Source organism: Manacus candei, unplaced genomic scaffold, assembly GCF_025592945.1.
Source record: "Manacus candei isolate 608988 ecotype Guabito, Panama unplaced genomic scaffold, ASM2559294v1 h1tg000208l, whole genome shotgun sequence".
In the NCBI taxonomy this organism is placed as follows: Eukaryota; Metazoa; Chordata; class Aves; order Passeriformes; family Pipridae; genus Manacus; species Manacus candei.
The window spans coordinates 1,227-13,633 of record NW_026138256.1 but is presented as its reverse complement, the minus strand read 5'-3'; the positions used below and the strand labels follow the sequence as shown (position 1 = coordinate 13,633).

At 36.9% G+C, this 12,407-nt stretch overlaps 1 protein-coding gene across 1 annotated transcript in view; it reads left to right on the top strand.

Moving 5' to 3' along the window:
- The window catches only part of LOC127464300 (lymphocyte antigen 75-like), a 38,353-nt gene extending 26,557 nt beyond the window's left edge, over positions 1-11,796 (top strand). The window contains 12 exon segments of the mRNA XM_051774581.1: positions 809-1,041; positions 2,818-2,986; positions 4,164-4,325; positions 5,272-5,394; positions 5,823-6,017; positions 6,374-6,594; positions 6,915-7,089; positions 8,247-8,414; positions 9,623-9,745; positions 10,205-10,372; positions 11,378-11,475; positions 11,478-11,796. Of these exon segments, the coding sequence (XP_051630541.1) occupies positions 809-1,041; positions 2,818-2,986; positions 4,164-4,325; positions 5,272-5,394; positions 5,823-6,017; positions 6,374-6,594; positions 6,915-7,089; positions 8,247-8,414; positions 9,623-9,745; positions 10,205-10,372; positions 11,378-11,475; positions 11,478-11,564 (1,922 nt within the window). The 3' untranslated portion in view covers positions 11,565-11,796.
- Positions 11,797-12,407: the final 611 nt, after the last annotated feature.

Sequence of the window (12,407 nt, the reverse complement as noted above, 5' to 3'; positions counted from 1 at the left end):
TTTCCTGCTTGAGATATTTTAAATATTAGGGGTTTCTGCCTTTTGGAGAGCAAATTTGGTTTTGGTTGTGTATAAAATTTTTGAGGTTACCATTTGTATGCTTTAACTTACCATCCACGGGAATATTTGTATCTTTTATTAACTCCAGTTGTCATGCATTGCTGAGCTGTATGCTGTCAGGTATGATGCTGATAACTGTGATAACACTCAGTGCTTGGAGCACAAGTAGTGAATTGTATGCCTCCCTATGCAAGGTGGATTTTCTGCAATTAGTTAAGCACACGTGGAGGCAAAATCAGTTCTCACTATACTCATGGATGGCAGTAAGGAATTCTGGGACTGTGTGGTACCAGTATCTGCATAGACAAGTTTTGGGGTCCATTAGATTTGCATAAGCCACAGGCTCCACAGAGGTAAATGAGTCAAGTTTAGCTGTTGCTGTGTTACAGCAGAGAGCAGTCGCCTTCTCCTATTTGTGTATAATTAAAGTTGTATAATATGTTTTTAATTCAATATATTATTTAGCAGTTAGTTAAAACTGTCAGATATAAATATATGTGAACCAAATTTGAGAAAAAAGATACTTTAAACTACATTGAATGAAAATAATACTTATTTTTAAATATGTAATTTTCTGTCTAAAGTGTCAAAGATACTTTGCTTCTAACTATAATTATAGCATAATCTACTGTCTAAGATTTTTTTTCCAGGTGTTATTCAGAAAGATTTTTCTGATTGTTACAGAGACATTGGGAGTTAAATATGTATTACAGTGTTTAACTACCTAATTACTGGATTTCTCTTTTAGGTATAGGAACTTCTGATAACCAGACAGAGCAAGTCATTAATGAAACATTGAGCTATCAAGATGTTCAATACATGGTAATTCTGAAGAATTTGTCCTGGAATGATGCAGTGGCTGCATGCATAAATAACAAGATGCAGCTGGTTAGCATCACAGATCAGTTCCAGCAGGCTTTTCTTGCTGTTCAGGCGGCCCTTCATAATTACCCACTCTGGATTGGACTCTTCAGCAGAGATGTAAGTTTTGGTTTTCCCTCAGACTATGGCTTAAGGTAATTTTGAGACTTGTGTGAAACAGAACCTGAGTTAAAGAAATGCAGTGAAAAATTAGTTTCTAGGGTAACTGTTTTCATTTAGGGATAAGCATCTGGAGTGTCTCAAAATTAATGTTTTAAACCCTCAGTTCTTCAAGTTACATAGTTCTTGAATTCCACTGGATGAATTGATGATAATGATGATGAGAAAATTCTTTTAAAGGACTACTGATGTAGGGATATATTGTAGGGTGGCAGCAACATAGGTTGCTGAATCATCTTTGTCTCTTTTGTAAACAAACGAGTAATTAGTGTTGCCATTTAATATCATTGCCACTGTTTACAGTACCTCTCTAGAAAGATGACCCAAAATCTGTTTTGGAAGGGAGAAACTAGAAGTGGCAAATAAAATCCAAAGTGAATCATTGAACACTTCTGGAGATACATTTCTGAAGCTTAATGTAGATTCTGTTGTTACTTCATGATATTTGTGTCTGTGTTTTAAGTTTGAGGGAGACATCCCTGAAGACAGGTCAGTGGGTTTTTCTTTTTCCTTCTGTTTGTTCTGTCAAAAGAATTTGAAAAAATACAGGAGGTGCTGTTTTCTGCTCTTATTAGCTGGAGGACCTCTTGAAAATCTTTATTGTGGATTAAGAGCTGTCTCAACTGTTAATGAAATGCTTTGGGCTTGCTTGCAGGGTTTGTCTTTTCGTCAAGCACATGAGTCTGGAGATAATTGCAAGAAAAAAGTTAGAATTTTTTTAGAAGTGACTTATACAGAGTTTGGTGGTGTTCACTCAGCGTCTGTGGTGTTATGTTTTTCCAATGTCCATAATGGACTACTGAGTACTCTAGCAAAGTAGGGGGAAAACATAAAAATTTGAGTGTGTACTTTATGGAGAGTATTTTTAAATTTTTAAAGGAAACAGCCATTTAATCTTTGTGAAGAGGCGGAAACTAGACAACCTACTTTCCCTCCTCTTTTGATTTTTTCATCTGTAAGTGTAGATCAAATGATTCATTTTGGGGCATACAGTACAGGCATGCACTGGCTTTTCGCTATTGCAACACTTCATTATTTGGGCACAATTAAAAAATCACATGAAAGGACATTATAATGAAACTGGTCAACAGAAGGTGTTACTCCGGTGCTGGAATCATAGACACAAAAGAAAGATACAAGATAAGTTAAATAACAAAGCAACAGGGGGATTTCCAGAAGATGACTTTCAAATGTAAGATTTTTAAAGGATGACATGCTACTTGTATGTGGGTTTTTTTCTTATTCCTCTTGCATCCTCCAGGGCAGGAACGCAGCATCTGATGCATTAAATAAATTAAGTATTTAATAGATTACTTTCAGCTCAGTATGGAGTAACTGAGACAGGACCTTATTCTCAGTTATTACCAGTTTTCCAAGACCAGGTAATTATATCCACCATTGATTTGTAGATGGCAAATGATGCAATTTGGACATCTCAGTGCTAGGCCTTCTTCCATAAACACAGTGGTTACACATCACCACTGGATAATTTGCCATCCACTTCAGCTAATTCACATATTTTGAACTGCAAAACTTAAAATAATGAAACTTGTTACATTGTGAGTAGCAGATCAGATCATGAGGGCAATGGAACACTTATAGTTCTCACCAGAGACACTGTAAATGTTTAGCCAGTGTAAATATATTATCATGTCATTTTCTGTACCTCATATTTTTTACTATGTAAGCTCATCCCTGTTACTTAAACACTGCTAGGGTGGAAAGTATTATGGCTGGCTGGATGGGAAACATGTTAGTTTTAGTCGCTGGTCTGAAGATGATGAAGAAACAAACGAAGAATGTGTGTTTTTGGATACTGATGGCTTCTGGAAAAGTTCTGACTGTTCCTCTGAAAATCGAGGTGCTATTTGCTACGCATCAGAAAGTATGTATACTAGCAAAATATTTATAAAGCTGAGTTTTGTTTTATTGTGAAACATATTTGATGATTCCAGCTCATAACTTCAAAATTACAACTTTTTAAAAATTACAGTTTGTCAGGCTGATTTGCATGCCGTGAAAAAAAGAAATCAGCTTCAAAAGGGGGATGTGCAACTGTTGGTCTTAATCCACTTGTTCCTTAGAAATAAATTCAGCATGGATACATTGGGTCAAACAGCCCTTTTTGTCAACTGATTGTACCTTTGCACTGCTTCCCTAAGATTGTTGCATACTAATCTCTCCCACTTGCATGTAGAGGAAGATTCAGCTACCTCTGTACTATTTACATCTTAATATTGGGACCTCCTGTAATTCAGACATGGAAGTCTGTACAGGGAAGAGGGTGCATGAATATATGGAGAATAAAGCTAGGAGATAGACACTGAATTGAAAGGTGTAAATTAAAGTTATCTGCAGTTCACAAAACCCATCTAAATACCTACTAATTATAACAAGAAAGATAGGGATATAGCAGGACATGGTTTTTTTTATTTTCAGGAGAGTCCTTGCTAGTTATGTAGCCTTCAGAAAACAATCATTCTGAGAGATCATCACAGATACCTTCCCTATGTGACCATTATAATTAGGGGGGTTTTGGTTTTTTTCTGTGAAGGGACAGAGCTAAGCCATTGTACATCCTGAGTCAGAGTCAAGTGTGGCATTACGACATGGTTAAATGTTTTTTTCTTGCAGTCTAGGCAATTGCAGGAAGAGTCCTTCTCACTCCTCAAGTGTTAGCTAAAGCCAGAGAACTAAGATGTGTTGCTAGCTATGAAGTAGATTATTTGTTATGGTGATCTGCCTTGCAAAAGAGGCAGTAAGAGCTTTTAGTTATTGACCCACACTTAGCACTTTTATGTACGGATTTTATTCTTAAACCTATTTAACATAATAATTTTGAAAATTTGTAAGCAACTGTATTCTTTAGTAGAGCTGGTTTTGCTGCTTTAAAAAAATCGTCATCATGAGGAAACTGAAAGCAACGATGCGTCACACATTTAGAGGATGGCACTTAATTTGTCTTACATGTTTTTAAATAGTACCTGAAATTGGTTTGTGGTGTCAGATTAGGTGGTGTTAATAGTAAGTCATGTTCTGAATGTCATCTTTTCTTTCTTCAGAGAAGACTGAAAAAGAACAAGTTACACAAGTGAAGTGCCCACATAAGATTAAAAATACACCCTGGATATCATTTAGAAACAATTGTTACACTTTTATGATAATAAAAAATAGATGGAGAGAACTGAAGTCTCAAGAAGCTCATCATTTATGCAGGAAAATGAGTAAGTACTTTGTCATATTGCAGGTATTTATGGATTTAGCTTGAGGGAGATGAGTTTTAGACCTGAGTCACTGTCTTAAAATGACAGACAGCAAAGTGAGAGTTGAGAAAGGTTCTGGCATTTGGAAATATGCATGTGTTGGACTCCTTGATGCTGTTTGCTTTTGCACTGCTCTGATAAAAAGTGCCAGAGCATGGGTAGGAGAGTTGGAGAGGAAGAGAGATGGCTAGGAACGACTGAACTCTGAGATCTCTGAAAAATTGGAAGGCTTGTTTTTGTGTTTGGTTGGTTTGGTTTTTTTCTCTATAATATGCCAATTTCAAATAGGTTGCCTAATTGTTATCCTCTTGGCAACATTCTGGCTTTACAGTCACATTTAGTTCATGGTTTCCCTCCGTTTTGTGGAACACTTAGGTGAACAAAGTAAATAGACTGAGAATAGTCCAATTCAGAAAAGCACACAGACTTTTTCTGTTCATCCTAAATAAAGTGTAAGCTTAGGAACAACGTCCCTCTTATATTAAATCTTCAGACGTGCATCTTTCCAAAAATTAGTTTTATTTTTTGTGAATTGATTTCAATTCAGTCTTAATACTGTTTGTCTGCTAGCGAAGTTCATGCAAATCATGAAAGATTGCTGATATTTTTATGTTCTATACAGAAAATTTTTACTACAGAGTCACTGCATATGCTGAGTTGGAAGTGACAGTAGGACCCAGAGATATCTCTGGAGCTGATACATTTCACTTATCCACAAAATCAGGGGAAGCACTGTTGATAATACATTTGAAAATTTTTTTTGCACTGTTCGCTTATGTTATAAAGATCTGACCTTTGCACACTATTGAGCTATCTGTAATAATTATTAACAGTAATAGAAAAGAATACATACTTTGAAACTGAAATGTGAATTTGTAAGAAAGTAACGTAAAAAAATTTTCAACAGACCCAGAATCATTTGTTCTGAGTGTTCGAGATGAAGAAGAGAATAACTTTGTTACTGAGCAGCTTCATTCATTCAGCGGTCTGGCTCTGTGGGTCTGGCTGGGTGTGATTTATGATGACAGCGGTAAGATTTAAGGGGTTTCTTTTTCTTAATAACTAGATTGGAGACAAAGTTTTCAGCATTAAGTGCATGAGTTTTGCATGTTTTAGTTTATAACTAAAGTCAAACTGAATGCAAACCTATAATGCTTTATATTTGTAATTATCTTCTAGAAGAAAATAATTGGACATGCTCTCTGTTTCAGTGATAATTAGATCCAATATGTTCTTTAGTCCAGATTTGATTTCCCTGTAAAGCAGGACTTAAAATGGCCAGGATGAGTGATGCTAACCTATTTAGCATTAGATATGGAACTGATTTAGAGTAACTTCCAGTATCCCAGCATTTTTTTCCAAAGTGAATATCTGTTAATGTCCTTAATATATTCAGAGTTAAATGGTATTTGTAGAGATAATGCCAGTGTTTTAATAAATATGCAATGTTTTCCACAGATAAAGTTCTCAAGTGGTATGATGAAACTCATCTGACTTACAGTAACTGGAGGCTGGGAAGACCTATCATAAAGAAGAACAGTTTTTTTGCTGGTGTAAACCTTGATGGGTTTTGGGATATTTATAATTATTCTCAAAGTTGGTATGCCAATCACTATAACATGTACAGTATTCTTGCCTGTAAAATCGAAATGGGTAAGTAGCATTGGAGTGTTGGATGAGGGTCATAATTTAAATCCTGGTTCCTGCTATATAAGGCCTTGGTTTTGCTCCTAGTGAAACACATGGCACAGCTGTCATGGGCATCTGGGGGTCATGTGGTCATTCTGTTCATCACTGCTGTAATACTCCGATCAGGAGGAATGTGTTTGCTGTGCTCGTCTGGCAACTACTCAGTGTTCAAAGTAGCAAAAGTGAACTTACTTGATATTGCCTTGTACTGAACACTTTAATGCTTGAGTTACATTGATATAGATGAATTTTAATGCTTTCTGTATCTTCCTAATAACATGAACAAATGCACCTTGTTGTCTTCTTATTCTTTGAAACAGGACCCCAGCAGCACAAACCTCCATTGCCCGAGTCTATTCCACATGGAAACAGAACATACAGGATCCTTCAGAAAAAATTAACATGGTATGAGGCATTGAGAGCATGCAAACAAAATAAGAGTGATTTAGCAAGTGTACACAGTGAATCACAACAGTTATTTCTAGAAGATATTGTCAAACAGGATGGTTATCCTCTGTGGCTTGGATTGTCAGTTCATGATGTAAGTAAATACTGTTGGTGACGTCTGTAACAGAACTTGTAAATAATATTTTTGACAAGATATGAAAGTGCTGTACTTTCTCATTTCCCACAAATAATCAGAATTTCTGTGTTAAGAATTGATTGGAAAATGCAAACTATGTTGTACATTTATTTACTATAGATTTAGATGAGACCCCCTCACTTTAATTTACCCCCATACAAGGGACAAATATTGCTACATGGCTTAACTCATGACTGGTAAGATTTAAACCACAACCGTATGTGGTTTAAAAATTGTGGTCTTTTCTTTAATAAGTTGTGGGTTTTTTCTTTAATTAGGGAAGTAAAGCTAATTTTGAATGGTCAGATGGAAGTGACTTCGACTACTATCCTTGGGAATTAGAAAACTCAAATACTACTGAGAACTGTGTTCTGTTGGATACTAAAGGAGCTTGGAACCGTACAAAATGTACAAATGTTGCTGAAGGTGCCATTTGTTATAGCCCTCCAAACAGTAAGTGTTATTAAGGTTTTGTGTATGTGCTGGTTTAAAAGTTAACCAGCAGGGGGAATGAACCCAACTCAAAGGAGAGATTATAAGTCAGAATAACAATTTATTAAAATAATACAGTAAGTACAATAATACAAACAAACAATTGGTCTCAACCCACAAAAACCCAAATGTATAACCCAGTACCCTGGGGCCTGAACAAAGTGGTGTTCCTTGGGCCCTGTTTGAGTCCAAAGTAAAGGGAGAGGGGAAGAACCTGCTGGTGGGAGAGCTGCTGCAGTCTGGCCAGAACTGGTGATCGCAGTCCAGTGGTGGTCTAAGTCTGGTTGAGAGCGATGAGATGCAGCCGTCCTCTGGATCCCACGAGTGGGTTGAAAAATGTTCCAAAACTCCAAGATTATATATCCTCCAGTTCAGGCAGGAATGTTCAGTGCTCCCCTCAGGGCGGGGAGTTTCACAAAGGGTGTGAGGACAGAAACATCCTCCTATCTCACAGGCCTCTTAACACCTAGTTTATAGCCTGAGGAGTCAGGCTCTATGGGCAGAAGGTGCGAATAGTCTATTGACAACAATAGTCTAGTTTCTGGGAAATGACATGGAAGGCTATAGAATACAGTTTTGGGTTACACCCACCATGATGAACTGATCTCAGCTGTCCTAACTAGGACAGTGTAGTTGTCTTTTGTCTCTATATGTTGTATTCAGAAGTAGAAATGAAGGTTGAAATACTACACATGATTCCCTCTTTAAGAAGAGTTTTCTGTCAGGGATGATAAAACACTTTTTAGTACTTCAGGGAGATTAATTCTCTCCATTCCAGTGGTGAAAACCTAAAACAAACCTGGTTAGTTTTTAATCACCTGTGATATGAATATGAAATGTATGTATCTTTTCTGAATCCAAGTACTTATCAAATATGTACAACAAACTTCAAAACCCACTAAAAAACAAGAAAAAATTTTTCCCAAGCCTTTGGGATTTCTTACGCTCCTTTTCAAGCAAATTTATCTGTGACACATGAAGAAGGAATGTTAGCTAATTGAATAGTGGTTCTTGGTAGGAATAGTAGTCCTTGTTAGTATTTACTGTCCTGTTACTCCAGCCAGACTGCGCGCAAACGGCTGCAGCAGAAATAACATCAAGTTTCTTTGTCTTTGCAGAGAGGCAATTCCAGCCAGAGCAAGCGAGCAGAGCCTCAGGATGCCCGCAGAGCAGTGGTGCCCTACAGTGGGTACAGTACAAGGATCACTGTTACGCCTTTGACATGGCATTCTACAATTTTTCAGTATATAATATGGAAGAGGCTAAGAAAGTCTGCCAGAAGCTGAGTATGTTTAGATTCTTTATCACATTACAACTTGTAATTAGTCCACTATTTGAGAAGAAATAAAACCCAACAACCAAAAAACCTATGCTGATTATACTTCAACTTTACCATTTTTATTCTTCTTTAGTTTAGGAAAAGCAATAGCAAACTTTATCTTTGAATATCTGATGAAAATTCTTCATAAAATGCTGCATTGTGCTGACAGATTCTTTGGCACACAGGTATCTGCAAGTAAAATTCAGGTAGCAAGTTGCAGAAGATCATAAATTTAAGTCTTACAGTTTGGAGGAAAACACTTTGTCTGTATACAGTGTTAGTGCTGTTGGTAGTGCTTTCTTGTTATATATCTTCGCAGTAGAGAGCCTGCTAACTTTTCAGATGGTTCAAAGCATGTACTTTATAGATATTAAGGCACATAATATCACTAAAAACAATTTTTAGTCAAATTAAAGGATTTTATCTCTTTGCTGAGCTGCATGGGCAATTGTATTGCAGAGGTGCCATTAAGCAGTTTCATTTACAGAAGTTTTAATCACCTTAACTGAGAGGTTAGTGACTATCATAACTTTCTTTTATGGAATTACAGTGTGAAGTTGAACTCACTATTTAGGATGAAAAAGAACCAGTCCTGGATAGTTTTCTGTTGAGTCCGACTTGGTCTGATAGTTGAAAGTGAACTTTCTCTAAATTAAGCTTCTGGCATGTAAAGAATGGGTACTCTCTGAGCATGTCTATAGTATACCCTTTCCTCCCTCTTAGTCCTTAATTACTGTAACACGGTATATAAGAACCTGAGACACAATGAGAGCATTAATTTAGAAATTAACTTGACTCAACAAAATGCTGAACTTTTGTTCAAGTATATTTTTGAAAAGGGCTTATTACTTGGACAAGGCTAGTAATTTTCAGTGGGCATATCTTTTGATACCTTCCATGTATGTAGTCTGCAGCTGTGGTAAGTTTACTCCCATTTTATTTTTTTATAACCTACTAGAATAATCAGTCATCTGAAGCCATTTTTTATAACATGCTGTATTTTAGGGGATGAGAGGTTCATGTCTTTATTCTGAAGGTTACTTCAAGCTTATATTAAAAGCCCAGATCAGCAGATCTTTTCCCACAGTAATTATTCCCACAGAAAACTCAATGTACAAGCACCATGAAAAATCTTTTAAGTTGCAATTCTGACTGGTTTCCTCTGCCACTTAGGTCCTTCAGCCACCCTTCTGACTATAGTTGATGCTGAGGAAAATGCATTTGTGAGCAAACACGTAAAGGAACATGATCTCATCACCAAGAATGTATGGCTTGGCCTGGCTCAGAGCTCTAAGGGTAAGAAGTAGCAACTATGTGTGAGCATTAATGTTTCACGTGGTAAATGAAAATGCATAAATCCTCAACTAAGAATAGTTTCATAGTGTTGGTAGCCTACAGTAACTTCTGCTTGAGGTTGGAATCCCTTATTTAGCATTATAAAGCCCTTTGGACTTCATTGTAGTAAAATCTCTTCTTATTGCACACCTGGGGTAATCAGGAGTCACTGAAAATCATTTTTCCCAATGCTGCTTTTGGTGCCTAATGGTTAAGCTGCGAATGCATCAATTGCTAAAGGCCCAGAGAAGAGGTGTGGCTGAAAGTTACATGTTCATGTTTACTGCTTTTAATATATGAGATGCATAGTCAGCCCTGTTGCTTTTAGCAATGTAAAGAAATCAACAGATTGTGAATGACACTGTGTAGCATTACAGCATGTTTTGGTGATCTAAACTAAGCAATGTTTTTTCCCAACAGGTCAGTCCCTGAACTGGCTGGATGGCTCATCAGTTAATTATGTCAACTGGGAGAATAAAACTGCAGAAGCCAATGAAAAATGCAGTGTTATCATGTCCAGAACTGGCATGTGGTCCAAAGTTGACTGCAGTCGTAGTCAAAGCAGAGTGGTTTGCAAAGCTCCTTTAGGTACAGAGGCGTTACCTTTAGTGGAGACTTAATTTTGTAGAGGCTGTTTTCAGGGTTTTCTGGTTAGTTGGGTAAAGTCTGTGTTGAAATAACTGAAGTGCAATTCACAGAAGAACCCATCAAGTACCTCTGCCTAAGCAAGAGCCTTCTGTTGTTGTTTAGCCATAAAATTGCATTCAGAGACAAATTGTCTAGGAATTTACTTCTCCTGGCTCCCACTGTCCACTCAGTGGGTAAGGGAGAGAACTGAAATGTCCACTTAAAAGTGAGCATAGAGTAGTTGCTGTTGCTTCTTACCACAGTGTATCTGTCATGGGTGAGTCTGTATAGGTGGAATCAGAGTTCTGCTTGTAAGAGATGCTGAGTAAGCAGGTACTGCAGATTGTGTTTTCAGTCTTGAGGAGGCTTCTGGAAAGAAGCTCCAGAAAAAGGCTCAGGCTGCTTGTTACTTCCTCATGCTCTGCTTTGTACAGGAAAGAAAGCAATTACCTAAGCATTGAGCAAGCAAGTTCCTGAGAAGCAGTGAAATCTTTCTGATTTTGTTTACATTTTCACTGAGGTGGAAATGCAGGAATAGATTTGACTTCATGCTGCTAAGGAAGACCTCAGTAAGATCTTTTCAGTCTGAAAGAGGTATAATTATGTCCCATTCCAAGAGCTTCCTTCCAAAAGTCCAGGACCTCATTAGATTTATGAGGTATACAAACCTCTAAATGACTGCAGCATTTACAAGTAGGTTTTTTGACCTCTGGAGGTCCCTTCCAACCTAAATATTAGTAAATTAACAACAAAATGATCAAAAATAAGCTAATGCATACCCATATGAATCAGCATCTAACTTCCCATATGATGAAGCGAAGACTATTAATATGATGAAGGAGTTTGCCTTGACTTCAACTAAATGTGTGCAGGAGGAGTGTAGAGCTACCTGAGCGTGAACCCCATGACAAAATATTCTTGCCAAAACTGTTAGAGAATAACTGTTTGTCTTTTGTTCTGTTTCAGGTTCTAATCACACTGGTGTGGCTGTAGCATTTGCCCTGCTAGTTATCTTAGTCTTTGCTGGTGGACTGGTGTTGTATCTCTACAAAAAGAAGCGTCTTCACACTGGAGTGCCTTCTCTTCAGTACACTGTCAAAGAGGGATGAACGATGATGAAACGGATGATATGTTTGCAAAAGATGGCTATTGAGAAACTTCCTTCTGGTTAATTTAAGAAAGAACTTCACTGTGTGAAGCCATAAGAAATTAGCTGCTTGATGTTTTATTACTTCTTTTTGGAAAAGTAATAAGGTTATGAATGGGGCTAAAATTTGTTCTTTTCTATGCAAGTGCAATTTTCTGATAAAAAGTCAATAATAATTATTTGGCCTCAGCCTTTCAAGGTGCAAGGTTTCTAGAGTTCTGTTGTATTTTTTTTAATTTATAGCATTTTCTCCTTTTACTGGAAAGATGTTTATACTTTGAGCATTTTTAGGTGTGAATCTGAAATGTTTGTTTCATCATACCCAAGTTGTCTAATCACTGGTAAGTCTTTTTTGAGTAAGCACAATGGCCTTAGTGCAGGTGAATAACCTACTTCATTTGAAATACACAGATTATTTAGGAGTACCGTTATTGAAAGAATAAAGTTAAATAAACCACTAAACTGCTTACACTGGTTTTATTTCCATGGAAGCAGTTATTAGAGCTAAGGAACAGCTCATTAATCACTGGGTAAAAAAGCACATAGCACAGGGGCTGTGATCGGAATTAAGGCAAGTAACGATAAGAAAACTTTAGAGATAATAAATATCTTTGATGTATTTAAAAAGAATGCTGGTAACTTTCTTTTTGCAGTTGAAAACTTAGTTTATCATGGAATTTGGTTATACCTAGCTTTTATCAAGCTGCTTCAGGCTTACACAGTAAGTGAACATTCCTCTGTGCTATTTTGTTTTAATCAAGGTGTAGTTCATTAGCACGTCGAGGCCCAAATTAACTCCAAAGCAAAGTATAAAGGCTTCCAACATAGCTTCTCATAAAATATGGGCAA